Source organism: Fukomys damarensis, unplaced genomic scaffold (genome assembly GCF_012274545.1).
Source record: "Fukomys damarensis isolate Sample0158 unplaced genomic scaffold, DMR_v1.0_HiC HiC_scaffold_23, whole genome shotgun sequence".
NCBI classification, from domain to species: domain Eukaryota; kingdom Metazoa; phylum Chordata; class Mammalia; order Rodentia; family Bathyergidae; genus Fukomys; species Fukomys damarensis.
Window position 1 is genome coordinate 839,106 of NW_022900935.1, and position 26,756 is coordinate 865,861.

The 26,756-nt window shown below is 57.0% G+C and overlaps 1 protein-coding gene and 1 long non-coding RNA gene across 6 annotated transcripts in view; both read left to right on the plus strand.

The window, feature by feature from the left end:
• The window catches only part of Kazn (kazrin, periplakin interacting protein), a 93,244-nt gene that overhangs the window by 2,579 nt on the left and 63,909 nt on the right, over positions 1 to 26,756 (plus strand). For all 3 annotated transcript variants that reach the window (XM_010610615.2, XM_033767219.1, XM_010610614.1), the window contains one exon: positions 4,131 to 4,322. In XM_010610615.2, the coding sequence (XP_010608917.1) occupies positions 4,187 to 4,322 (136 nt within the window). In that variant the 5' untranslated portion in view covers positions 4,131 to 4,186. Of the gene's footprint in view, positions 1 to 4,130; positions 4,323 to 26,756 lie in introns of those variants that run through there.
• On the plus strand, positions 16,388 to 25,101 carry LOC109117622. Of its 3 annotated transcripts, XR_004518524.1 has the most exons (5): positions 16,388 to 16,889; positions 17,596 to 17,642; positions 18,164 to 20,282; positions 20,536 to 21,595; positions 23,285 to 25,101. It is a non-coding gene; the product is annotated as an uncharacterized LOC109117622 (long non-coding RNA). The 3 variants fall into 3 exon arrangements; XR_002024921.2 differs by having other exon boundaries at positions 17,561 to 17,642; positions 18,164 to 21,595; XR_002024920.2 differs by having other exon boundaries at positions 18,164 to 21,595.

Below are 26,756 nucleotides of genomic sequence, written 5' to 3' on the forward strand. Positions count from 1 at the left end.
CTCACCTCCGCCTGGCCTCCACTCAGCCCCCTGCTCTCTCCTCCCCACCAGACTTAGTGACTCAGGCTGCATGCCCTGCCCCCTACCACAGCCTTCTGGGGTGGGGGCGCCCCAGCCTCTGGACCTGTGGTGATTGAGGTCACGGCCACCTTAGGTTGTGGGAGCTGTGGCCAGCCCTTGGAGGAAGGTAGAGGCTGCCCTTCATCATCGTGAGGACCCTGGTGAGGCACCCGTGACCCCATTTAGAACCTTCAACCTTTGCAGTTATTTCCATTTAGACAACTGCTTTGTTTAATAGTTTACCGCAGGCTCGAGAGACCGGCTTGGCTTCATTTTCAGCTGCGAGGCCAGAGGTTACAGGTGCACGGGTCAGACCAGCTAGCAAGTGGAAGGGCCGGGCCGCCCCACGGCACACTCCAGACCATCCGCCCCACGCCCCACCCGTGGCTCCCCGGGCCAGAGCCTGAAGCTGTGAGCCAATGTCTCCGGACAGAGCGCAACCCCTGCCTTCAAGCTGTAGGGATCCTGAGCCTGGGGGAGGGCGGAAACCAGAGCCCCACCTGCCCGGGAGTTCAGCTTGGGGCTCCTCCCACCCACGCTGGCCACCAAAGCAGGCCTGGCTGGGACTCAGCTCCGCTGGCTCTGGAAACCCCCGTATCGCCCTGTATCGTGCTCTGTCACGCGAGAAGATCCGCCATGTACTGCACGGGGACGCTGCTGTCGTGATCAGTGCTCTTCTCAGAATGTGAGCTGTCCTGCGGCTCTTGTGTCGGAGTCGAGACCCAGGGTGAGGGGCTGGACCACCCAGAGTTCAAACCCTGGCTCTGCTTTTTTTTTTTAAACAGTACTAGGGATTGAACCCAGGCCTTCCACTTGCCAGGCAAGTGCTCTACCACTTAGCTACATCCCCAGTCCTCTTTATTTTGAGGTAGGATCTCGCTAAGTTGCCCAGGCTGACCTTGAACTTGTGATTCTCCTGCCTCAGCCTCCTGAGTAGCTGGGATCATACGCTTGTGCCTTCATGCCCAGCTCTGGCTCAGCTCTGTGACCTCGATCCACTCGTTTAACTCCTGTGCCTCCAACTCCTCGTGTGTAAATTCCGGGTCATAAGTATAGGAACATCCTCTTAGGGTTATTTGGAGAATCAGTCTAGTGAAGACATGTAAAAAAGTATTCCGGGTCATAAGTATAGGAACATCCTCTTAGGGTTATTTGGAGAATCAGTCTAGTGAAGACGTGAAGACATGTAAAAAACAGTGTGAGCTCAGGTAATATTAGCAAAGGTGGAATTGTTATAACATTTAGTGATTGTACTGTTATTTAGACCTTGGTTTGAGGAGGCTGGACTTATATTCCTGTAACTCACCGAGAACCTTAGAGGTCCTACGGACACCCTCCGTGTTACTAGGTGGCTGCTACTTCTACAGCCAGTAAGTCTGCTTCTCAAGATAAAAGGGGCTGACGGGGCAAAGCTGTTTTTCCTCAGGGAGTTTTCTCTACACCTCATTGGGCAGAACTGGGTCACATGGGTAACTCCAAGGGAGGCTGGGAACTCACACTTTCGAAAGCAAGACTCAGCTTTGGTGCACTAAAAAAGTTGAGCTACAGAAAGGTCAGTCTTAGGCCGGGGATTTAGCTCAGCAGTTCGGTGGTCTGACTTGCAAGTGCAAGGACCAGAGTTCCATCCCCGGTACCAAAAAAAAAAAGGTCAGTCTTTCCCAGCCCCTGTTGCCACCGAGTATGGCCGGTCCCCCGGCCTGCCTGCTGGACAGGTTGCCCTGGGGCAGCATGGTTGGTGTTTGTGAGAGCAGCTTCCCGGGGGACCAGAAAACTGCTGAGTCTGGGGCTTTTTTTGGCCTGCTTTTCTACCTCTTCCTGCCCCGCCCCGGGACCAGGCACGATGGTGGTTGCCTGGCATCCGCAGAAAGGTACACAATCACTGTCGGTGCTCTGTCCTTGGGCACGGGCCAGGACGGTTGCTCTGGAGAGGGCAGCTCTTTCCCCTGCAGCTCTCCTGCCCTCAGAGCCCATGCTGCCTAACAAATACCCTTTCTTCTTGCTCCGTCTCATGTTGTGTGGACCATGCTGACCACGAGGATGTCATGCGGGGCGTGCTGCGAGGTCCCGAGCCTTTGCCACGGCGCTGTGTGTGCACTGATTACCCATCCTGGTGGCCACTGTGGTGCGCAGTGCAGCTGTCACCAGGGCCTGGGCCTGCTGCGTACCGGTGCTTCAAAGACCCAGCGAGGGACAGGGACTTGTCCACCCTCACGTAGCAAGGGAGTGGCCCTCTGAGACAGAATCCAAGCCTTCCAACTCATGTTGTTGTTTCTGAGGAAAGTGGTTTGTACTGAGGGGAGGACAAGCTGTGGACGTTGCTGGCGCCCACACAGCATGAGTGTGCTAGGCACGTTTTCACACCTTATGCTCATGTCTCTTGAGGTTTTGGGGAGTACCTGGTACCTGCTTCCTGCTAGGCTAGTGCTCCCCATCAAGCCCCACCCCCACCTTCCTTGTTCCGGTCTCCCGTGGTTCACAGGTGAGGCTGGGGAGGGGACAGGTTCACATGGCCCCCGGGGCTTCGGTCTGGCTCAGGCCCGCTGTACCTGTGGTCCTGTTCGTCCACGACACCTGACTTCCACACTCACCTGGGGCAGGTGTGCTGGGTAAGCGGCGAGCGAGCTGCTCTGCTTTCCTCAGAGTTGTTTTTCCAGCCCAGTCCCCTAAGGCCCCGCTGCTGCAGGTGCCACACTTGTGTGCTGCCGCCCCAGCTCCCGAGTGATTGTTCAGGGCCCGTGAGAGCAGCAAAATCTCCATTCAGAGAGGCTGTTGGGGAGGCGCTCAAGGAGCACAAATGCCTGCAAGGGCCCTGGCCCAGCCTCAGCTCTGTGTCTCCCCCGGACACGAGGACACTGCAGATGCTGTGAATGGCACGGGACCCGCACAGGGTCACAAGTCAGCCCTGACCAGCATCGCTGCCTTCTCTGTAGATGACAGTAAATGACTGGCCACTTCCTGAGGTGGTGTGAGGGAGCCTAGAAGTCAGTCCCCTGCACAAAGGGAGGCAAACAAAAATGAAAACCATACCTGTCTTCTGCCTGCTTGGTGAGGGTACCCACATGCACACACGTTAGCAGCCATAGGCACTTGGTTGTGAACAGCTCCTCCGTGACAGTCGAGTGGGAGCAGAGGAAAACCCAGCAGGATGGGCAACTGGAGTGTGTTGATGTAGGGTGGAAAGTTCCAGAACCTTGAGTACTGCTGGAGATGACAAGCGAGAGTGAGAGCTCTGGGGTGAGCCCAGGGCTAAGACCTTTTATAATCTGACCCCTCAGGCTACCCTCTTGCTCCTTCTCACTGCATCTCCAGGTACTGGTGGCTCAGAGCCCTCTGTTTTTCTAGCCTCCTAGCCTTTGCTCATGCTGTTCCCTTCCCCTTCCTCAAGAGGGGGGCCTAGTGCTCCGAGCACAGGCAGCCCTCCTGTGCATTTTGCTGGTGGCACTTCAAGGCAGCCTGGATGTCTCTCCTGCCTTCTGGACACCTGCTCTGGGTCCGGAGCTCGGTGCCCACCAGGGCTGGCCATGGCTTGAGGGCAGGGCAGGCCCTAAAGCAGACCTCCCGTCTAGCAGTTCGGCTGAGGATTGAACAGACCCCACGCTGCTCGGGGTCTGTCGGTGTCCCCAGTGCATGGGCCCTGTCTGGGGCATGCCCCAGAGCCTGAGAAGACACCACACCGTCCCTGGGCTCATCCCTGGGGACCTGCTGGATGCAGGGCCAGACCACGTGCCTGTGCCGTGGTGCCATGCCTATCTCGTGCAGGGCAGCGAGCTGGGGAGCCCCGTGGGCTGGGTGCTCCGTGGCGAGTGTGGCTCCAGCACTGTTGCCCGCGTAGAACAGGACCTCTGAACCTGGCCGCACTTCATCGGGTTGTGGGGCCTCCTGCTGATGCTAAATCTCTCCACGCCTCAACATCCTGGTCTGGAAAGAGGTGTGACCGTACCTCACTCAGCTTTCAGGCCGCAAATGAAATAGTGCTCACCAAGCGTGGTGCGCTGCCGGCCGCGGGACAACACTAGCCCCAGGTCGAGCTGGCGAGCGGCATCCACTAACCCTGTGCCCTTCTCCCCTAGTGCTCCTGCGGGAAGAAGTGTCCTGGCTCCAGGAGGAAGTGCACCTTCTCCGGCAGATGAAGGAGATGCTGGCCAAGGACCTGGAGGAGTCACAGGGCGGCAAGGCCTCCGAGGTCCTCTCAGCCACTGAGCTCAGGGTGCAGCTGGCACAGAAGGAGCAGGAGCTGTCCAGAGCCAGAGAGGCCTTGCAGGGTGAGTGACGCGCGCTGCTCCCGCCGGGACTCCCGCCGCACCTGGCTCTGCTGTGGGGATCCTGCGTTTCTCGGACGATGTCCATTGTGGCTGCTCACGGCTGCTTCCCCCCAGCGGGGACGGTGGGCTGGTGTCTTTGTGGCCCAGGGTGCTCCTGTGGCCACTGGGGGTGCCCGTCTCCTGTACTCTCAGTGCCCCTCTTCGTGGTGCCTTGTGCACGGGCTGGTTCTGGGCTGGAGAAGTGTTTATGTCCCACGCTGCTCTCTGGTGCATGGTGGACCCCTGGGAACAGGTGGGCCACATCGCTTGGTCCTGCACCGCTTTCCGCTGGGCTGTGTGGCATCCAGACCTGGGCCTGGGGGCGGAGTTGGACAGTGATGAGTTTCGAGGGCCCAGATGGCCTCTCAACGAGTCGGGCCATGGACCCATGACCACTGTGTGAGCAGAAATTGCTTTAGGAAGGGAGGAAACCAGTGAATAGTGGAATTGCTGCTCGGGTCCCCACAGCCCTCATGGCTGTGTCTCCCTCTCTCCACTCACATTCTGGGGTTCAGGGAAGCCTTGGGGTTCTTTGAGAAGGGCCAGAAGCCGTTGTCTAACCCCCCAACTGGCACTGTGCTTGGAGAACATGGGTACAAACCATCTGGGGAGAAAAGGGCCTTTAAGGTGTGCGTTGGTTCTCCCGAGCCTCTGAATGTCTTTGCTTCTCCTGAAGAAAAAACAGAAAACAAAGCAACGAAACTTTGCAACCTGCTCTCTGCTTAGCATTTACAATTGCTACTCTGAAATTTCATCCGTGATGCCAAAGCCGGTTTGTTAGGTTCGCTGTCATGCTCTTAAAGAGAGCCCAGAATTTTGGCTTAAAGAATCCGATTCTGCCCTAACCACCCAGAGCACACTTCAGAGTGGTGGGTGTCTTGCCCTGCTTGGTCTGTGAGATACCCAGGCCCTGATGTTCCCTCGGCAGGAGCTTGACCGCAGCCCTGCCTTGCCGCTGTTTGCAGCTGTGGCCGCGCCTCCTGGGGCTGCACCTGGGATGCGGGGTGCACGGGGTGCACTGCCGGCGGTGAGTCAGCTCTGTCTGGCACAGCAGGCTCCCCCAGAAGTGGCCCGTCGCTGGCCATTGCGTGTGCAGCACCCCCCCACCCCCCCCAGGAGTTGGGGGTGTCATCATTCGGGGTGAGCCCATCCAGAGCCCTCGGCATGCTTGATGAGGACCCTTCTCAGCGATACGTGTTGCTCCCAAAGGCAGGCGGACCCTCCTTTCTGTTGGGGTTTTGTTTCCGGTCCGAGAGGTGTGGGCCCGGTGTGCTCGGCGTTCCTCTCACCCGTAGGGGTGCTTTTCCAGCCCCCTGGAAGCTCCCTTCAGTGTCAGCTTCCGGGCTTCACAGCCTCTTTCCCCTCTGGGCCGGGAGCCCCGCCGGGGACTTTCCCGAGAGAGATGCGGCCAGCCCAGGCTGCAGTCTTCCTGTGGAGCTGGGACTGGCGCAGTGAGTAGCCAAACTCTGTCTCAGCTTCCTTTCCTAGACCTGTTCCAGGGACAGACCTGCCTTCCCCGTGCCTGGCTGGGATCCGAATTCCAGTGTCCTATGGACCTGGGAGGAAGAGGTTCCTGGGCCCGGGCTCCTGTCCTGTCCCTCCCCAGCTCCTCAGACCTCATCAGCTTCTACAGATTTAACCTTCTGGACCAGAGTGATGGGTCAGGGATGGCTTCCGAGAGGAGCCGTGAACTGAAGAGGGGGGCTATGTGTGTGAAGGGGGAGCCTGCCCTGAAGTGTGTCCTGTCCCCTGCAGCCCCCGCTTCTGCGTTTGGGGTACTCCCAGGGCATTCTGCACATGCCTCAAACCGCAGACGGTGCCAGACTCTCCCGCGTGTTCTGCTGTGCACAGTGCCTTATAAATTAGGCTACTAATAAAACAACACTTACAATAGTGTACTGGACCAAAAGTTATTTAAAACTCATGAACTTTTTATTTCTAGAGGCTTTTATATGCTTTTTTCCAGCACGTGTGGATGAATCTGCCGCGTGCAAATCTGTTTTTAAACACGCTGAGTGCTGCCAGACAGGCATTGCTCTCCACCTCTGGGACAGACGACGTCCCATCTACCGATCTGCCCCACGAGGTGCCCTCTTTGTAGGAGTCACAATACGGGCAGCAAGGATTTGGGGACAGCTCGATGAGTACACTAAATATGTTATCTCTCTTAGGCTCCAGTCCTGCTAGGAGCTCCTAACCCAGCGGTCACACACTGAGATGTGTGAGGGTCAAGTAACTTGGCCAGGGTCTCGGAGCTAATTAGCAGCAGTCAGACACTTTACCACTGCACCTCTGCGTGTCACTGGGAATGGTGTTGGCCTGGATGGGGCAGACAAGGCCACCGGTTCAGTCTTGAGGACGGCAGGCTCCAGAGTCGTCAGCCCCAGACTCCAAGCCCTGCTCTCCTATTTTCTAGCTGTGTGACCTTTGATAGATTACTCAGCCTCCCCGAATCACACGTAGTTCCTTTGCTGAGGATAATAATAGCTGTGTTGCTTATGATTGGAGCCAATAATAGTAGCAGCTTCATGGTCTGTGAAGATTAAATGAGATATAAACTGCTTGGCTCCGTGCCCAGTTCTGAGTGACGATCAGCTGGGCAGGGCCGGGCAGCCTCCTTGGATCTGTCCGTCGTACCCGGTTGGAGGCAGCCCAGACCTGTGACACGCCCTGAGTTCATCCCCGCTCGGGGCAGCGGCGTCCCCGCAGGGCATCAAAGTGGGCACCCCAGCCACCACACCTCCTGCTGGACTTCCCCAGAGCCGTATGTGAGACGCTTCCTCGCAAGCGCAGCACAGGGTGTGGAAGTTGCAGACAGATGTGGGCAGGAGGAGGCTGGGGCTCGAGGAGGGATTTTGATGCCATAATGAGGACCGTGAAGACAGACACACAAGCGGAGTTGACGGCAGATGCTGGGCAGCGCGTGAACAGCCAGTGCCCCTGTGCTGGGAAAATGGAGAGGATTAGGAGCAGACACCTGGAGTCCAGTCCACGGTGCCAGCCTCAAAGCGGTGCAGAGAATGGCGGCGGGGAGGCGGGGGCTCAGATCCCTCCTTTGTTCCCTTAGGCGGGCGCTCGGGGCTGTCTGCTTAAGGAGTTTGGGTGCTGAGCTTAGAAACAAAAGCCCTGCGGCTGAGGAAGAGCTGAGCCTCTGTGAGTGTGGAAGTGGCCCTGGTCCCGCGCGGGCCGTCTGTGGGGCGCTCAAGCCTCGCAGTCACGGCTTGCCTCGCAGAAATGACGGCAATGAAAATTGGCCTCTTCCCTTTGCTAATCTCCTAACAGCGTGTTGAATGTGCTGAGCATTTTCCCACAACAAATAAATATTCCTGGAAAACATAATTTTAATGACTGTGTAATGTTCTGCCAAATGGAGGTTCTGTAATTTATGTAATCGTTTCCCTGTTAGTGGACATTTGAGTCATTTGTACTGTTTCTCCATCTCTTTCTTTTTGCCATTATAGGACAGGACAGCAAAGGTAACCCTGTTCGTTTCCTTAAGGCAGGATTTCTCAAACTTTTTGGCCTGAAAACCGCTTTACATGCTTCTGAAATGGAAGACCCCCTAGAGTTTTAGTCTCTGTGGTTTAAATCTGTTGCTACTGACCTTTCCAGAAATTAAAAGTGAAAAAAGTCTAAACCTTTACTAATTTATTTTTAAATAGCTGTAATAAACCCACTATATGCCAGCATAGATAAATTTTTTTTTTTTAATACCGGGGATCAAACTGAGGACCTTGAGCTTACGAGGCAAGCAGCGTCACCACTGAGCTAAATCCCCGGCCAATAAAATTATTTTTGAATTAAAAGTAACTGTTTTCTCAAACAAAAAGACTTGAGTAAAGAGCAGCTTTAAAAAAAAACAATAGTTGTGCGAAAATTGCTTGATGCCTGGCTCGGATTAGCCTGCTGCCCCCTCTGATCGCGCAGCCTGTCGTGGTTTATCGTTTAATGTAAAGTTGGGCGCCGCAGATATGTGGTTGGAAAACAGAGGCGTGGAATAATTGCCTTATCACGTAATTGTGGATACTCTCTTCTGGTGCTGTGCTAGAACTCAGTGCGGGATTCTCTTAAAAGCTCATTGTAATGTGGGATCCAAAACCTTAGCCAGAGAAGCCTTGGCTCTCTGCCCCATCGATTCCATTTGCGTGTTGGACAGAGAGTAATTCTTTGTACGTATGTCTGTCTGTATGTATGAACTTATTTATTTACTTGTTGGTACTGGGGATAGAACTCAGGACCTTGCACTTGCGAGGCGGGCGGCGGCAGCACTGAGCTACATCCCCGGCCGGAGAGTGATTCTCTAAACATCACACGCTGATCAGCGCGTTTCCTCACACAGTGTCGTCCAGTCCGTGTGTCAGCATCGCCTCTGATGTCATCAGAACAGTTCAGAGAAGCTTTTAAAGCCACGGAGGCAGATCACGGCTACCAGGATTCAGATTGTTTGGCTTGAACGCCCAACTTTTGCCACTTGCAGCAAATACTGCCCATTGTTTTCCTACCAGTAAGGGGTCCCTGTAGCTTGTTTGTGAGCGTAGTTCACTGGGTTTCAGACACCAGGCTGCTGGGCAAGTCGTTCTTTCAGGCACAAGTGGGCTTTCCAAAAGCAGTGGTGTAGCTCGCCCCTCAGACCGACACAGGTGTTTCTCTTGGAGACAGCCGCTGACCCTTTGTGGGCAGAAGGCCACAAATGTGCCTCCCATCTGATTAGGAGACGTGCGGTGTGGGGCCAAACTTTAATAAAACTGGTCGTTTTCACTACTTCATCGGCCACACCCTTTTTCTCTTAAGTGCTAAGGATTGAGCCAAGCTTTGCATGTGCTGAGCACACACACTACCACTCAGCCACACCTGTAGCCCCATCAAAGACTCTGAAGCAAAACTGTGGGTTTTATAAATCGGTGAAAGAAAGCGTAATGCAAAAGACGCAGTCGTTACTGATGCCTCCGTGAATTCTTCTGATGTCAGCGTTTTACCCACCATTGCTTTTGCGCCAACGATAAGATAATATGCACAGGGATTTTTTTTAAAAAACAACAAAAAAGAAAGGCAGATAACATCACAGTCTTCTTATGAGGATAATTTTCCTCACACTTCCCATTTTTGAACACCTCTTGCATGCCACACGCTGTGGGACTTGAACTCCGTGTTATCCCCGTAACAGCCAGGCGGTGGAGAGTGTGTCAGAGATGCACACTCACGGCCGGGTGTGACCGACAGCTCTCAGGGGCCGTTGGCCAGGGTGGGGTGGGTCCCCGCCTCCGGGAGAGGCTGGAGCAGAGACCAGGAGAGCCGTGCACGTGAATGTGGTTGTTTCCATGTGGTCCCAGCTGTGCCCAGTTTCCACTTCTGCCTGTCCCTTCTGGTCTTTTTCTCTGGGCTTCCTTCTCCCTGAGCCCTCTGAAGTCCAGACTTTCCCTGAGTCCTACTTAGACTCCAACATGTCCTTCCTCTAGGACACCTTTGGACCAGCTTCCTCCCGGGGGTGCTCAAGGTCTATGATACAGCAGAAAAACACCTCCTCACCCAAGATGTCTACATCTCGGTTCCTGAGCTTGTGAGCGACTGGCAAAAGTGAATCCAGGTCACCAGTCAGTGGCCTTTGAGGTGAGAGATTAGCCTGGATTACCTGGCAGGCCCAGTGCCCCCATCACAGGGACCCTGAAAAGTGGAGGCACCCACCGGTCATCCCAGTACCCTTGGGGCTGAGCGTATAGTTCAGGACAGAACTAGGTTCAATCCCCGTACTGGAAAACTAAAACTGAAAAAGTGATCTGAGGAGAGGTTAACATCAGCCTGAGCCTGCCATCCTGGCTCTGAGGACAGAGGAAGGGGCCACTGGCCAGGGACAGCGGGCAGCCACCAGCTATCTTGGACTTCTGATCCCTAGAACTGCAAGATAGTAAGTTTGTGTTCTTTTAGCCTCAATATTTGTGGTCACTTATGATGGCAGGAATAAGGCAGCCTCTCCTCCCTGGGATGGGTGGGTCTAAGGACTTAGCACATATGGGGGTCATCTGTCTCCCCCCAGAGAATAGCACCCACAGAGGGGTGACCCAGCTTGGCCACACAGTGCAGACATGCACAGAGTGTGGAGGGAAAACCAGTGCCTGGTGCTGTGGTCCAAATGTGTCCCGAAGGTTATTATGCTGGGGCTCAGTCCCTAGATTCATGTGCTAGGGAGTTTGGAGGTGGTGCCTTTGAGGGGTGACAAAGGGAAGGTGAGCTTTAGGGACCCTGTGAGGGGGTGGGTGCCAGGATACAGAAGGAGAAGCATGCTAGCACCCTCTCCGTGGGGTACCCCCTGCCACAAGAGGCCCCACTCCAGATGCTGTATCGTGGCCTGGAACTACCCGACCGCTACAGCAACAGCAGGTGAACAGAGACCCTGAGTTTCCTCTCACAGTGGAAGGAGTAAGGACCTTACCGCTTACTGGAAGGAACCAGACTATTATTTCATTTGCTCGTTCACCAGACATTCACTGAGCGCCTCCCTGAGCTGGCCCTGTTCTCCATCTGTGGTGCAGAGATGTCCAGGCCCGTGCCTGGGGGACAGGGCTGCTAAGGGTATCCTAGGAACTTGGACATTCTTGACTCAAGTTGGTCGACTGGTGTCAGGTTGCACTGTGTTTTCAGTACGGCCACGGGCCTGAGAATGAGTGTCGTGCACAGACATTCCTGCTTGCAGGTAACCCTAGGTTACGGGCCCTGCGCCCCGTGGGGTTGGGGTGGGGACCGGAGTGCTTAGGTCCCTGCAGGTGGCCAGGTACACCAGGCTCAGGCTGCCTGTAGAGGTGATTAGACCTGCAGACGGGGTGGTAGGAGGTGGCCCAAGTGCTTTCGAATAGAAGGATGTGTCTCCGCACTGGGACAGCTGCACCTGCTTTTGCTGTCTTACACCCGCAGCAGCACGGTATGGGTTTGAAAAGCTACTTGATGTTTCCGGTTTCTTTCCCACATCCTCGCTCTGTTCTGTGTTTCATTCCGTCCATCAAAGACCTGTTTTTCTGTGCAGCGTTCTGCCCTGGGCTAAATCTGTGGGTTCCTCTTCAGCGATTCCTCCTGTGAAGCTGCCGCTGTTTTCTGGGTCCCCAGAGCCAGTCTAGTGGCCCTAGGGGCTGCTGTGGGGACCCATGCAGAGCCTGTCCTCTGTCCCACAGCCTTCATGTGCAAGACTCAGAGCTGGTAGATCCCAGAGCTCAGTGCAAGCTTCCAGAAAATGACTTGTAATTCTGCAGATCCTAATGCACCATCAGCTCTTGTAGGTATTGTTCACAGAACCCCCGTGGAGGGTCCTTAGGCCCCGGATGTGATCCAGTTGACAAGCGTCCTTTTCTGTCGCACCTGCTAGCTGCCGTGGGGCCCTTGCTGCTTCACACTGTGGCTGGATTCCTAAAAAGGGCCCAGTCCTAATGTGCAAGTACTTTTTAAAAATACCAGTCATCATCATTTAATTTTAGAGTAGCTTTTTATAGCAAAGCTGCAGAGGTTGTATCGAGTACCTGTGTACCTCGTTTCCACATTTAAGATCCTTAACATCTTCAGTTACATTGCACAGTGCTTTTAAAGGCATCTCTTCATCGCGTTTGCTGATGTCTCATTGGCCAGAGGGAAGCATGTGACCAAGCATCCTGTGGGTGGGGGCTCTGCAAGGCCAGCTGTAGGCTCCTCCTGGGGAGAGATCATTTTACATGCACCCCTTTTTAGAGCCTGCCCTAGAATCTGGTTCTTTTAACTGACAATCTACATACCGCAGTACACTTTGCCCCTTTTGTTTTTAGATGAAAGGGTTTTTTTTTTTTTCCAGTTTTTAAATTTTTGGCTGAAACATAGTAATTGTCCACGTCAAAAGGGTAGATGTATACACTGCGTAACCAGCAAATCAGGGTAAATAGCCCATCCTTCCATCACCTTGAACTTACATCACTGCTTCTTGGCAGAAACATTCAGAATCCTCTCTTGTGGTTACTTTTAAATACACAAGCCTTGTCTGTCAACTGTGGTCGCCCTGCTGGGCCATAGAGCCCTGGAAGTCGGTCCTGCTGTCTAACTAGGACATTGTGCCTGCCGGTCAGTCAGCCTCTCCCTCTTGTACCTGTCGATCTTCCTGGCCCCTGCTCCCCCCAAACTCCGGTAGCCACCATTTCAAATCATCTGTGAATTTAGCCTCCTCACGTCCCACATACGCGTGAGACCAGGCCTATTTCTGTACCCGAGGTAGTGATCTGATGCCCTCCTCACTCCTCTCTGGGGTTTCTCAGAGCCCTTGCCCATCTGCAGGTGTGAAGGGCTGTGCTGTCCCGTTCCAGTCACACCCCCTCCCGCCTGTTTGCTCGGGCTGGAGTCCTCTGCGGGCTCCTCCCCACACCCCTTCCAGCTTCTGCCTTAGCACTTGAGGCCCCATTAGGTTCGTAGGGGAACCCGCGATGTGGTAAGATTTTGACAACGGGAATCTTCCTCTCTTGTGAAGACTGGAAGATTGCTTTGCTGAAAACACTCAGACCTCCTCTGGAGCTCACACACGTAACAGATTTGTTTTGGGAACTTTTACCAGACCCTCACTCTGTTAGGGGCTGGGGGAATTGCACCCATGTTGTAGTTGGGATGACTGAGGTGTGAGCACATCCCGGATCACTTTTGAGTTCTGCTTCCCTGCAGCCAGCGTGTGTTGGTACTTGGAATGTCTCGGGCACGCTCTTAGCTGCTTGCTGCCCAAGCCACCGATCCTCCCAACAACCTTGCTGGATGGCTGGTGTTGCTGGCCTCAGTTTCCCCGGCTACAGAATGAGAATGAGAGGTTAAGGACTTTCTCTGAGGCCCCTTACTAGGAGGCTTTGGAGCCGGTACTCTGCTCCCTCTGAGTCTGTTCTCTGTTCTTCGGATGCTTCTTTAACCCGGATCTTTGGGATCATCAGAGCAAGGAGGCGGGAAGAACAAGACCAGGAGTGTGTCTGGACACGGCGTGCACTGCGGGCAGAGGCCTTGGCGTGCCAGCACTTGGTGGTTCATTCCCAGTCTTCGCCCTGGACGTCGTCCCTGTGGAGGAGAGCTGCAGGGCTGGTCTTCCAGCCGTGTGATCCAGCAGCTTTTCTTCGGCCCTGCCCAGCCGGTACCTTCCCCCTTTGTGGTTCAGCGAACTCAAACTCCCTCACACCCTACGTCTACAGCACAGATTGTGTTTTAGTGCAAGCAAAGGCTGCCTACCTTGAACCTCTGCCTTTATTAACCCCCAGTCCTCCCCAGCACGGGGAAGCGTTGGTCCAGCTGATGAGAAGGGAGCAGAGCTCGGTTAGAGAGAAGCCAGGCCCTCCATCCACCTTTGAAAGGCCTGGCCGAGACTCCTACCTGGCCTTCCTGGGAGCTGCAGCCTCTGTCCCTGTTTAGCTCCTCCTGTCAGCCTTCCACGATGGGGTCATAACTTGGCCCTGTGACTGCGGCAGGAAAATGAAAGCCACACTGGCCCTCATGCTGGGAGGAGCACTTGGCAGGAGCCCAGGCCTTGGTCATTTCAGACTCGGCCCCGGGGGTAGGGTGGTAGCAACCCAGCTCAGCAAGCATGAGCTGTGGCCCCCGGTGACCATGGACACAGGTGGCACGTGACATGTGCCCAGACCCCGGAGGCTGGCCAGGCCACCGACAGGGACCTGTGGCTGCTGCCCTAATGACTGTTGGTCAGGGCCAGAGGGACATGGGTGGGCGTGGAGGACCCACACACTGCATGACCTTGTGCAGCCTGAGCTGATCTTGCTGGATGCCTCCCAGAGTCGGGCCTGCAACAGCTCTATCCATGGAGCGTCTCTGCATGTCACACACCGCCACCAGACATGTGAGTTCACCTGGCTGTACAGCTGGGGAGACGGAGGCTCCCCAAGTGGGTCACACAGCATGGAAGTCCCAGGATTTGGACCCGATGTCCCGCGCCTGACACAGACTCCTCACTGCTGCACTGGAATTAATCTGTGGTCAGTACTTGTCCTTTTAGTGCGACTAAGATCTTAGTAAAAACCCCACTCACTCATTCAGCAGATACCAATCGGGTTCCTCCTATTTGCATTGTTTTTGGCCCTTGGACTGTATCAGTGAGCAGGGGACAAAGGACCATCGTTTGTTGTGCTTCTCTTCCAGAAGAGTGTGCCGGTTACCGTTGCTGCATAACAAAAGTCCCCAAATGTCTGGTGTGAAACAACCACCGGTGTTCTTGCGTCTCATGATCTTGAGTACCCGATTTGGCAGGGCGCGGCTAGATGGTTCTTGGATTCCACATGGATCTGTGGGGCCCCCCTCACAGAGTTCTGCTAGAGACCAAGATGGCTTGGCAAGATGTCTGGGTGCAGCAGGGACCCACAGCTGGGGCCCATTTGAGCCCCCAGCGTGGCGCTCAGACTTCCTGTGAGGCGGTTCAGGGCTCCCTCAGATGGGTTTCCAAGAAACTAAGGTGCAAGGCTCCTGTGACCTACCGCACTATGAAAAGCATGTGCTGTGGGAGACACTGTGTCCATTTTTGCCAAACAGCATCTGTCATGGAGAGCAGGGAGAAGAAAGCCAATACCCAGTAGAGCATAAAGCCAGTTGTGCAGTGTCCCGAGATCGTAAGTGCTGTGGAGGGACAGGCGTTTTCAGTGGGACAGGTGCGCCCCGGGAGGTACAGAGCTGCACAAAGACCTGCTCACAAATAGTCCCGACGGCTTATCATAACACCACACACACACACTGGAAGGGGCCCAAATGCCCATCTGCAGGTGAGTAAATCAACAAGCGAGCAACATCTCTCAGTGAAATCTGTTACCAATAAAGCAGCGAGCTTCTGATATGTGTGACAACCTGCACAGATCTCAAAATAATTATGCTAAATTATAGAGTCCAGGGAGAAAGAATATAGAATCATCTAGTGTGTTGTATTCTAAAAGCACAGCCTAATCTCTAGGGACAGAACTACCCAGCAGGAGTGTGGGCTTGTCACAGGATAGGCGGAAGACTCGGGGGTTCATGGGTACGTTCACCCTCCTTTTAACATTTTGAGGTAGGACCTCATTAAGTTGCTAAGTTGCCCAACTCAAACTTGCCATCCTCCCGCGTCAGCCTCCCGGTGTACTGGGATTATCGGCCCGCACCACCACCCTCACCTGGGTGAGGGTGTGGGAAAGAAAGGTACAGAGTCTGCAGGGGCCCACTGCAGCCCATGGAGAGGCTCAGCCCCGGGCCTCCTGGGCCACATTCCGGGCACCAGACCAGCAAGGTCCGCGCTGGATGTGCTGCAGCCTGGGCCCCAGCCCAGTGTTTTAAAGAGCTCCAAGCGTATGGGCTGACCAGGGAGCGGGCAGGGCAGGGTGCTCACAGCCCAAGAGCCCCTCGGGCCCTGTGCCGAGCCTGGCATGGGAGGTGAAAGCAAGAGAGGTATTTTTGGCACTGAGCTAAAACCTCGGGCCAATTCAGCATGGAGCTCCCGGGCAGGTGTGGCTGTGAGTCAGTGGCTCTGTGAGTATTGTTTAAAAGTAGCACTGGCGTCAGCTGCATATATAATTAGGATAGTTTTTATAGCACACTATTAGGGTTTGGCCTGGCAGTACCCCCCCAAGACTCGGGTTTAAAGGTACGGTCTGTGGTGCGGTGCCATCCAGGGGCACAGCCCAGAGGGGCACCTGGATCACAAGGCACTAAGCTCACCGATGAGTTGGAGGCTCTGAACAGGCCGTTAGGCTGTGGGAGGCCTGGTTTAGGACGGAGGGTTCTGCACTGCCAGATGCGTTGTCTCCACCTCCTTCCTCCCTGTCTGTCTGTCTGCTTCCTGCCACCATGGATGGACAGTTTTGCCCCACCGCATACACCCGCCGCTCTGTTCCTGCCTCACCACAATCCCAGGAACCCTGGAGCTGAGCAGCCAGAGACACAAACTTCTGAAACTGAGCCAAAGTCAGCCTCCCTCCTTCAGGTCGCTCTTTCTGAGTCGTGTAGTCACAGCCGTGGAAAGCAGACTGACACCCCAGACAGGCATGGCACGCAGACCCCATCGGTGGAGCCAGGTGACTCAGCAGCCTGAGAGCTGTTTCCCCCTTTACTGAGGAGATGGCTGAGCCCCAGAGGGGTGCGCTGAGCCAGGCGGCTCCTGGGGACAGATGGGTCATCCAGGTCTGAGGTGTTGGGCACAGTGGAGCTGGCAGCAGGGGCCCTGGCTCTTGGCTCATTGTGCTCCAGCTTCTGCGGGCCTCAGCTGGACAATGGGAGGACAGAGTGTGTGTGTGTTCGGGGAGCTGCTGTAGCGCCTGGCCTGCCAGTTCCCACAGGGAGGAAGCCACCCGAGCATATTTTGGGCTGACCAGAGGAGGCCCAACCTGCCAAACACTGGACCAGCCAGCGGGGCTTCCCTTGGTCCATCCAGCCTCCTGGCTGCCATGGATCCTCCCAGAGCTGGGTGTACTGGCTGCCGTGAACCCTGGACCTGAACCCGAAACCTCCACAGTGGCCTCCGGATCATCGCTTCCCCAACTCTTAGCACTTCTGCAGCTGGGAGCGCCTGGTTCCGGGCTGGAGGTATCTGTCTGTGGTTCCGCCTTTGGAATACGTCTGTCCTGCCGCTGTGGCGTTGTTGGGATTGGGAGGAGGGGCCCACGTAGGGGTCGCATACCGGGCCCTGGGGCTGGCGCTGAGTCAGAGCTCAGGAGATGGGTCGGAGCGGGGTGAGCCCTCACGCCCCGCAGGTACGCGCCCACAGTTCTGCCCCAGATTCCAGCAGGTCCTCGTGCCTGGGCAGTGTCCCTGGGCCTGGCTTTTCTTGCTCTGTGACCTCTTGTCCCGGCATGGACCTTGGGCTCCCCGTGGTGTGGCCATCTGACCCGCCTGCAGAATGCACCCCCTGGGCAGGTGCCTCACGCATCCCTGCCTCTGAGTCTTCTGGGGAATGTGTGCTGACTTCCTTCAGTGCACAGTGGGCCGGGCGGCTGGGCGGCCCCCGGAGGAGAGGTCAGTCAGGTGGCTCTGGCCTGGCCTGCCACGTGGGGTGTTTTTCCCGCAGGAGTTCCCAGAGGAGCGCTCTTTAGAGGATAGGCCTATAGATGCTAGAGCAGGACCCCTGGGCATTTCTGGACTCCCTGGGCCCCAGACCTCTGCCTGCTCTCGAGCCTGGCAGGGCAGAAACACTTCCTTCCGTTCCAAGCTGCCTCCCCAGCCTTGGGTTCTCAGCTGCACTGGGTTCCCTCTCACAGCCTCTTTCTTCCTTGGACACACGCTCTGCCTGCAGGGCCTGGCTGGAGGATCCTTTAGGTCTCCACAGCCCAGAACTCATGGGTGAGCCATTTCCCCTGCCTTCACCACGCCCATGGGTCGGTTCGGGCATGAAGCTCCGTAAGATTCTGTTACTGCTGCTGGGTCTGGATGCTGAGTCTGATTACCCAGAGCATCCACAGCTGGACTGGGGTGTCCCTTCCTTGGGCGAGGGCTTTGGTCAGCAGTGTCCCCTTCACCCTGTTGGGCTCGGCCATGCCCACCAGGGGAGCCCCGAGGCCTTCCCGATGGCTTGATAGGTGGAATGGGGTGGAGAGAGGGGCTGCTGAGGAGCGCATCCGTGGTGACCCCAGGGAAAGAGCATTCAGATGACCACCTCGGCCCCCAATCTCCAGGTGCAGCACCGACCTTGGACGTGGAGCAGTGGGGTCCCAGAACACGCAGGAAGCCCATTCCCAGGGCAGGAGGGCAGAGTGGCCCCACGGGGACAGTGACCTGCCCCAGCGCAGTGTGGCGCTGGGCCTGGCTCCCAAACAGGAGTTCTCGTTGGACTTCCTCACTTTTGCCTCCTGTTCCCGGAACAGATTAGGAAGTGGGACACTGGCCCAGTAGCACAGAGCTGCACACAAAAGACCCAGTGCGTGAAGTGGGCACCTCTGGTACTGACGGATCACCCCCCACTGGTCTTCATACAGATGAGAAAAGACGCCTCCTTGGTCTAAGATAAGGAGTGCTCCCTCGTATTGGGTTCGGTCCTGCTGACCCGCAGCCTCGTCTGTGGGGTGGGGAGGGGCGCAGCCCTGGCTCAAGGTTTGGTGAGGGAGCAGAGAGGTCGCCAGCAACCCTGCACTAAACACGGCACACAGCACAGCAGCTGTCTTCAGCACAGCTTCTCACCGGCCAGACACTTGGGGCAGTGCACCTGTCCATGGCAGTCCTGGGTGTGAGTCCTGGCCAGCTTTGCCGAGTGTGCTTGGCATGAGAAGTCATCCTCTCTTGATGTTACCATAAATTTTTTGCCGAGAAAGGTGCCGCAGTGCTTTTTTACTGAGCTCTATTCCATACCCTAGGTGAACATAACCTAGAGTGACCTGTGGTATGCGTCTAAGGGACCATTTGTACCTGAGGAAAGGGCACAGTGAGCCACCCGTTCAAAGGGACTTATCCCGGCTGTGCTGAGCACCTGCTGTATGCCCAGTGCTCTGCCTGCACAGTCCCATCTGACCCTCACAGTGGGCCTGGGAGTCGGGCGCTGTTACTGTCCCGGCTTTACAGTTGAGGCAGCTGAGGCTCAGGTGGCAGGGACTTGGAACACACACAGGGATGGGACTTTTGGTCTCAACTGTTGTGCTAAAGACCTGCAGTTGTCAGTCTTTAAAACACAGCCTTTGGTGGAGGTGGGCAGGCCAGGGGAGGGTGGGACAGGGACTCCCTGCTTGTCCCCCCTCCAAGCTGGCACTGCGGCTCTCAGAACCTGGAGCTCTTACGGGGCACAAGCTCCGGGCCACTTCAGGGCTGGTGACTGAGCGGCGTCAGGAGGAGCAGAGGACAGTACTGATTTTCCCACCTCTGGCATCTCCCTGTGGCCCAGACTCCCGCAGCTGGAGCCTTTTCCTTCCAGAAGGGTATGCTTGCCAGGTTTCTGCAGACACCCAGAGCCCTCCTTTCCCACGCCACTTGCCGGAGTTTCCACCGTGCTAGCTCCATCTGCCTGACCCCTTGAGCCCCGTGGCAGTGGGGGTGAGGGAAGGCTGCATCGCTCCCACCACCACCCTGGCTGGGGCCTTAACTCAGCTCCCACAGGATGAGCCCTGGACGGTCAGAAACCTCAGAACAGCCAGAGCGATGCAGCCCAGGGCAGAGGGACTCTCGTCGCTATACTCGGCACAATCGCTTGTACGCTCGCCCTTGGCCCAGGCCGATTCCCAGGTTTCCCCCTGGGGACGGAGCTTCGCGGGTGTGGACCAGGTGACCACCACACTCTTCCCAGGATGTCTTCACAGGCACCGAAGAGGGGGAAGCAAGTCCCACAGGTTACGCAGTGGATTTGTTGGCTGTGCGGTGAGAGTAATAATTCTGGAGTTTGTCATTAAGGAGGAAAGCAAAGGAATAATTATCTCTACTGGGTACCAGGTTTCTCGCAGGGGAAAAGTCCATCTACGGGGAAGGGGAAAGGCGTTCGAGGCATCAGTACGCCCTTGGGAAGATGCATCTCCAGTCACCGTCGGTATCGGTGGTGATCGGTGCTGGGGCCAGGGCCTGCGTGGGTGCCCAGATCTCAGGGTGTGCGTGTGTGTCCCTGACGGCACGGCACACAGCACGCCTCACTTACAGCCTCACAGGAATTTCACGTCCCCTCTAGATGAGCCGCGGTACCTGCCGCAGTGTAAATGCTGTGGAAGTAGTGGTCACGCCACATTGTGGAGGGAACTGTGACAAGAAAAAGAGTCTGAGCGTGTTTAGGGCAGATGCAAATCTTCCCTGGTACTTTCCACCCCTCCTTAGTTGGAGCTGTGGTTACGGAGTGAGGCGGACAACGAAGGAACTGTGCGTAGGATGTTGGGCTGACGAGTCATAGGCATGGCAAGGGCCTGTTCCCCATGAGAAGGAACCAGGGCTCCCGGACAAGCAGAGGACGCCCGGAGTGAGCAGTGGGCAGGAGCCAGGTGTCGCTTCCATATAGCAGGACACCTTCAAGGACAGGTGGGTCAGAAAGCCCCGGTCACGGGCTGGAAGGGACTGCTGGGGGCAGAGAGGTACAGGTGAATGAGTGTCCAGAGAGAAATGAGTGACACGGAGTACTGGAAGGAAGGGAGAAGATGAGTGTTAATTAATAAGTGTAGATGGGTTGAAAGACTTAGAAAATCAGCCATAGCAGACCACGTACGAGGGTGGGCTCCAGGTAGGTTGCTGTGAGAAGCCACAGCGCCACCTGTGGATCTGTTGGGTGGAGCAGGCAGCTGCCTGGACTCCACGGAGACTTTGCTGCCCTGAAAGACCCCAGAGGCCGAAGGAACCTTCCGTGAAGCACAGCTCAGGAGCCAGGACGGCTCACGGCGCGCAGGATGCTTTTCTGGGATGGGGGTGCGAAAGCCAAGGACACTGCCGTGGACACTGCGGGGACACTTGCGTGTGGCCGGTGTGCCAGGATGTCAGTGGGAATCGCAGCAATAAAACACACTCGCAGCGGCTGTTGAGCTAATCGAGATGTCAGGACGATCCTTGGCCTGCCTTTCTGGCCTCTGCAATTTCTCTGCTCCCTTCTGCAAAACACCAAACCACCTCCCCGGCCTGCACCCTGCGCGGGCTGAGCACCAGGACCGGAGGCTCTTTGTCGTTTGTGTGTAGCGAATGTGCACAGCGATATCGCTTTGCCTCATGAATATTTTAATATCAGAGCAGCTGATCCCAGGAAGTGCTGATTCGCTGTTGTGCGGGGCTGGTGCCTCTCAGGAGGCTGCACTCGTCAGCTTGGTGCCAGCCTGGCCAGGCCGCAGAGGAGTCCTGGGCCCTGGGCTGCTGACGGGGCTTCTGCACATGTGCCACTCCTCCCGAGTGGGACTCAAGGACGCAGAGGGGAGCTGACCTGCCCTCAGCCCACTGGTGCCCCTCAGGAAGGTGGAGCTCAACTCGGAATCTAAGCACGGGCTGCTTGTGGGGAGGGTGTCGCCAGTGGATCCCTGGCTGAGCCCCTCTGGAGGCTGGCGCAGGGTCCTCGGACCCCAGGCACTAGGGCCTGCACACTCACCCGGGTAATTAATTAGCGGACCCCCCACGTGCAGCCGTGGCTGCTGCTCTTTTCTCTGTTGCGTTTATCAGGCTCACAGTAGCAGGCCTTCTGCCAGGTACCAGGAGCGTAGTTAGCTCTTTTCTGATATATGGGCTGTGCCTGCCGCATGCCGGGCCAAGGCTGTACCAAGTATTGGATCACAGTGAGTGGAGGAAGCTCTGCAGCCCGCTCCCAGCCCAGGCGCAATCGCAAGACAAGTAATGAATTGGGATTAGACGGGGGAGAGGTGAGATATCGGCGCGTGCATGCCGGAAACAGGAGGTGGCTTCTCCGTGCAGGGTGGCCGGAGCTGGTCACTCTGGACTCAGACCTTCGGCCCAAGACTGATGGGAGGGGACAGCCCTGAACTGGGGGGAGCCCACAGGGCAGAGTGGGAATGAACCTTGCTTTGTAAGGCCAGAGACTGGGAGGTAGGGTACGGGGTGGAGAACTGGAGAGGAGGGAGTCCCTGTGAGACTCTGCTGCATCGAACGTTAGATTACGGAGGTGCAGGCCAGGAAAGACCATTGCAGACCTCCAGCCATTGCGGCTTTCGGCAGGGAGTGTTGCGACCAGCCCAGAACTTTGGAAAGAGGATAGGATCTGGGGCTCAGAGCGGATTTGGGGATCAGATCCGAGACTCAGAGGAAAGACTCAGAAAGCCAGCTGTGAGTTTGAAGAGGAGGAGGACAGGTGGGAAGGCCGTACAAGGGAGAGGGCTGCTTTCTCCCCACACTGGGCCTCAGGCCCTGCCTTGGTCACCTGCCCCGTGGCCTAGGCTATTCCCCACGTCCTGGCTTCCTCCAGGGCCCGTGGAATTCCTGCCCCTCCCCGTCCGGACGGCGGGCCAGGGTGAAAGGAGCAAGGCCATGTTCCCAGGCAGAGGTGGTGTCCCTCTGGGCTTCGCCGTTCTCTGTCCACACCCTACAGGCCCAGCTGGAACCGGACGGGCTCCCTGAAGGAATGAGGGTGGCCCTGTCCTGCTGCAGGGGTCCCGGTGGGAAGCAGCAGCTGCCCTCAGATGGGCTCTCTTGGGCGCCGGGTCTCAGGGTGCCCAACGACCCATTGATTCTGGGTCTCCGTGGGCACTGAGCCTGCCGGATGTGGTGCCTGCTGGGTGTAGGAGGGCCATGCCACCAGCTCTTTATGCTGGTCCCTGTCCTTGTTAGTGTCTGCTTGGGTGGGGTCCCCACTCCGCTGACAGCCGCTGAGCTCAGGAGGGCGACAGTCAAGACACCCAGCTCAGCAGCAGGGGTTCAGGCCGGACTGGGCCAGGCCATGGGGAGAAGGACTTCAGGAACCACGGGCTGCAGGGACGGCTCTCAGGCCATGGAATGGCACTTGTGTGTTGTCTCTGGGCTCTCTGGGTCATGGTGAGCGCTCTAGTTTGGCTCTTGAGTGCCGCATTGGGTGCAGGAGTTAGAGGCTCTGTCCGCAGCCTGCGATGCCGTGGTAGAACCCTAGGAGTTGTGGCCAAGGCAGGAAGTTAGGTCAGTAGGGTTGTCCCTGCCTTTGAAGGGGATCCTGCAGCCCCAGCCCGCGTCTCTCTTTCTGCTTCCTGGCTGCCATGAAGGGAAGCACTTTCTCTGTCCCACATTCCAGCCATGATTAGCTAACTCTGGGCTGAAACCCCCGCCAAAGCTGGGGGTCAAGGTAAACCTTTCCTCCTTAAAAGATGTTTGTCTTGGGTATTTTGTCACAGTGATGGAAAGGTGACTAACATGAGGTTGAACTGATGGGCTGTGCTGCACAGCATCTGCAGGGCCTTGGGCCGGTCCCCAAGCCCCCGACAGTCCACGGTCCACCTGCCATGTGGGGTGGGGTGGTGACATCCGTCCTGCTTGGGAGGCTCTGAGGGTGCTTGAGAGCTGCCTGCTCAGGGTGGGGTGTTCACCATCCTCTTCTCCCTGGGACTGTCTACACTGTGTGCTTCCAGACCGTGTGGCTGAGCTCAGCAGGATCCAGCACTTGTCAGATGAGCACATCCTCTACGTCGGAGCCGAACAGGCAGGCCTTAATGTTTAACCAGCAGCCAAGTCGACTGGAGGCTCACAGCCCCATGAGACGGGTGTCACAGCACTGCCAGACAGATACGCATGAGGCCCGGAGAGATTTGGTGACTGGCTCAAAGCCACAGAGCTTCTAATCCAGGCGCAGGCCTGTCTCATTCCAAAGTCCCAGCTGGTTTTCTGAGAGCAGCGTTCAGTAAACCAGAGCTGGCTGCAGGCCAAATCCAGCTCCCTCCTGTCCGTGTAAATAAAGTTTTATTGGCATGCACGTCCCCATGGGTCCACCTGCTTCCCGAGGCTGCCTTCCTCCTGCAGTGGCAGAGCTGAGAGGTTGCAGCGGGGTCTGGGTGGCCCGTGAGCGTGGACACCTGGCTCCGTAGTCAGCATTCGCAGCCTGCTGTAGAGCACGCTGGATCACAGCCACTCCCTGCGTGTCACTGTTCAGTGCTATCCCATAAAATTCACACGCTGCGGCCCCGACTCCTCGGACCTTGGAGTGTGACCTTGCGTAGCAGTAGAGTCATCGCTGTTGTCATTAAGCACGAGGAGGATCGGCCCGGGTTTCCTCCCTCAGAGAAGGGGGTGAGAAGTTCTGGACCTCAGCACTGGACCACCATCCTCACAGATGGAGTATGTGGGCACAGACGCAACCCCAGGGGGTGCCAGGTAAAGGCAGGGGCCGGGCTGGTGCACCTGCATGCTCAGGAGCACCACAGGTCTCCAGCAAAGCTCCAGCACGGAGGCCTGAGGCCGACTCTGTCTGCAGCAGGAGCCAATCCTGCCGGCACCTTGACCTTAATTTACAGCTTCCAGAAGGGTGAGCAGCGTCTCACTGCCTTCATTCTCCCCCAGGGTGCTTTGCAGCAGCAGCCCCCAGCCAGTAGCCTCAGCCACTTCCTTAGACCGGGGCGGCGTAGGCGCCGCAGGTCTCACCCTGGACAGCTGGAGTGGCCTCACCCCTGGAGCCGCCTGGCCTGTCGTCTCTGAGGACCTTGGATCCCGGGTCTCCACGGCCACGCGTATGCAGCAGATCTGTGCACAGGCTGGAGGGGCTGGTTCCAGGCTGACGCTAGGGCCAGCTGTGCCCTGGGCCCAAGTGTCGTGGCCTCATCTCTTCCAAAACTCACGGATGCCACGGGGAGGCAGGTGACCCAGGTCCCCCTGACTAAAGTGTGTTCGCGAGTAAAGCACAGCCACTTCCTTCGCTTCAGTGTGGCTTTTCCATCAGTCTTGCTCCTGGCACCGGGCCGGGCTGTGCCCCGCGTGACAGTGAATGCCTCGTGGGCAGCACAACACATGACTCGTCCGTGCCGTGCCCCCGGCCAAGTGCCCAGCTCACAGAAGGCTCCGAACCACACACACCTCTGCCAGTGGGTGTTTGGGGAGCATCTGCCTGAGTGTCCTCCCTCGGAGAAGGGAGTAAGGAGGTCCTAAAGCAGGTTGCTGCAATGCAGGGTCCTTGGCCTGCGGAAATTGGGTCTTACTCCCATGGTGGAGTTACAGACCTCTGATGGCCAGGGAGTATTGAGAGCTGGAAACAGCAGCCCCAGTGTCACCTGATGTGGGGCGGAGTCTGGGTTTAAAGAGCCACCTCCAGAGACCCCAAATCCAGCAGCCCCCCTGCCATCTGATGCTGTCACTGCAGGGCAGTGCCCAGGTGCCTTTCTGTGCACCCAGGACAGCTTTCAGTGTGACCACGTGCCAGCCACCTGCTAGACAGAGCCACACAGGGCTCTCAGCCTGATCCCAGCCGTGCCATCTCAGTGGCAGTGCCCTTCAGAGCCTGAGCTCTGTCCCTCCCTGCGCCACCTCTGCTGGGCCTGGAGGTGGCCAGATCATGCTGACTCAGGGCTCTTTCTGGGGTGTTGGGGAGGAAAATACCAGGGTGCCTGGTACGTGTTTGTTGGGTGCGATTCGAGAAGGGTCACAAAGCCACAAGTAATTGTCTCCAAAACCTAGAGACAGGAGAGATGAACCAGGTCGTGTGGCCCTAGAGCTGGTCTTGCAGGATGGAGGGTTCGTGTGTGGGCAGGTGGCCTGCAGTCCAAGGGTTCCTCCCAGTTATGGGGCGGGGCTCGTAAGCACGGCCCCAGCACTGGCCAGGATTTCCACCGAAGCCCTCCTGCAGCCAGGTGGGCGTCTCTCATTGCTCTGCTTTGGCCCCTTTCCCCAGACGTGAAAAGAAGTCCCCTCTGCAGGGCATCCTCAGACAGCGAGCGCCTGGCACAGGGGTTCAGGCCTGGGGAGAAGGGAGGGGTCATGGCCCTTGGGCCTCCTGCGCGCACTACTGCTGCAGTGAGACCTGTGCTCCTCCCCCGGCTCTGCAGGGCCCCTGCATGTGACCCTGCGTGCAGTGGCAGTTTGCCGCCCCTCCAGCTGCCACCGAGAACGCCACCACCTTCAGCGGGTGCTGGTAAGACCACGTTGCATTTCACCAGCAGGGACAGTGGCCTCTCCTGCAGCCCGCGCCCACCTTCTGGAAAGGCTGGGCGGATGGCTTAGCCCCGCGGTGACACCGGCTCACCCTGGGACTCAGCCTCGGTGTCCTTTGGAGGGTGTGGTTTTGCTCTCTTCTCTTCCCCTTCCTCTCAGGCCATGGCCGTCACATGGGTGCTGCCCTAGACTTTGTCTGTGCCTTTGGAGGCAGGTGAACCCATGGCCGTGGGCTCAGATCCGGCTCTGGTGTTTAGTATCTGCCGGACCTTGGGCCAGGCACAGTTTATCATCTGCCAAGCGGGCTGTCGGTGGAACCTGCCTGGAGAGGGGTCATGAGCAAGGCTGGGGAACGATCACGACTATGTGCCAGACCTGATGGCTCTTTGGATGAGTAAATACAAAGGACCCTGGTCTTGGGGTCAGGAGGACCTGGGTGAGGCTGGAAGGCCTGGTGTTTTGCTGTGTGACTTTGGTAAGTTGCTTCACCTCTCTGGGCTTTTACCCTGGGACAACGGGCACCATTACACCTCCTTGAGGGGAAGCTGTTTGGAGGATAAGGTGAGAGTACCGGGCAAAGGGCCCTCCCCCAGGGCCGCCTGCAAACGTTTGTTGACTATTTCCTCTCCCTGGCTTCCTCTCCCTGGCCCCCATCCAGAGCCTGACCTTGGCCCTGAGTTCCAAGAGGACTTCGGAAATGGCTTTGGCTGCTCTGTGGAGGGAGCTGCCCTGATCCGCTCTCCGATTGGAATCTCGGACGCCCCTTGCCAGGCCTTTCATGTTGTCGGTGCGTTTCACAAGAGCCCCGGTGTTTGTTTGCCAGCAGACAGAGGGCGTTTTTAGAGCTTATGCGTAATTCTGCACTTCGAGGAACAAGAGAGGCACAGGCCGCAGCTCGAGCCAGGCCGGACCGGACCGGCAGCGCCCGGTGCTGTGTACCCGCGGCCCCACTGCCCTGTTCGAGGC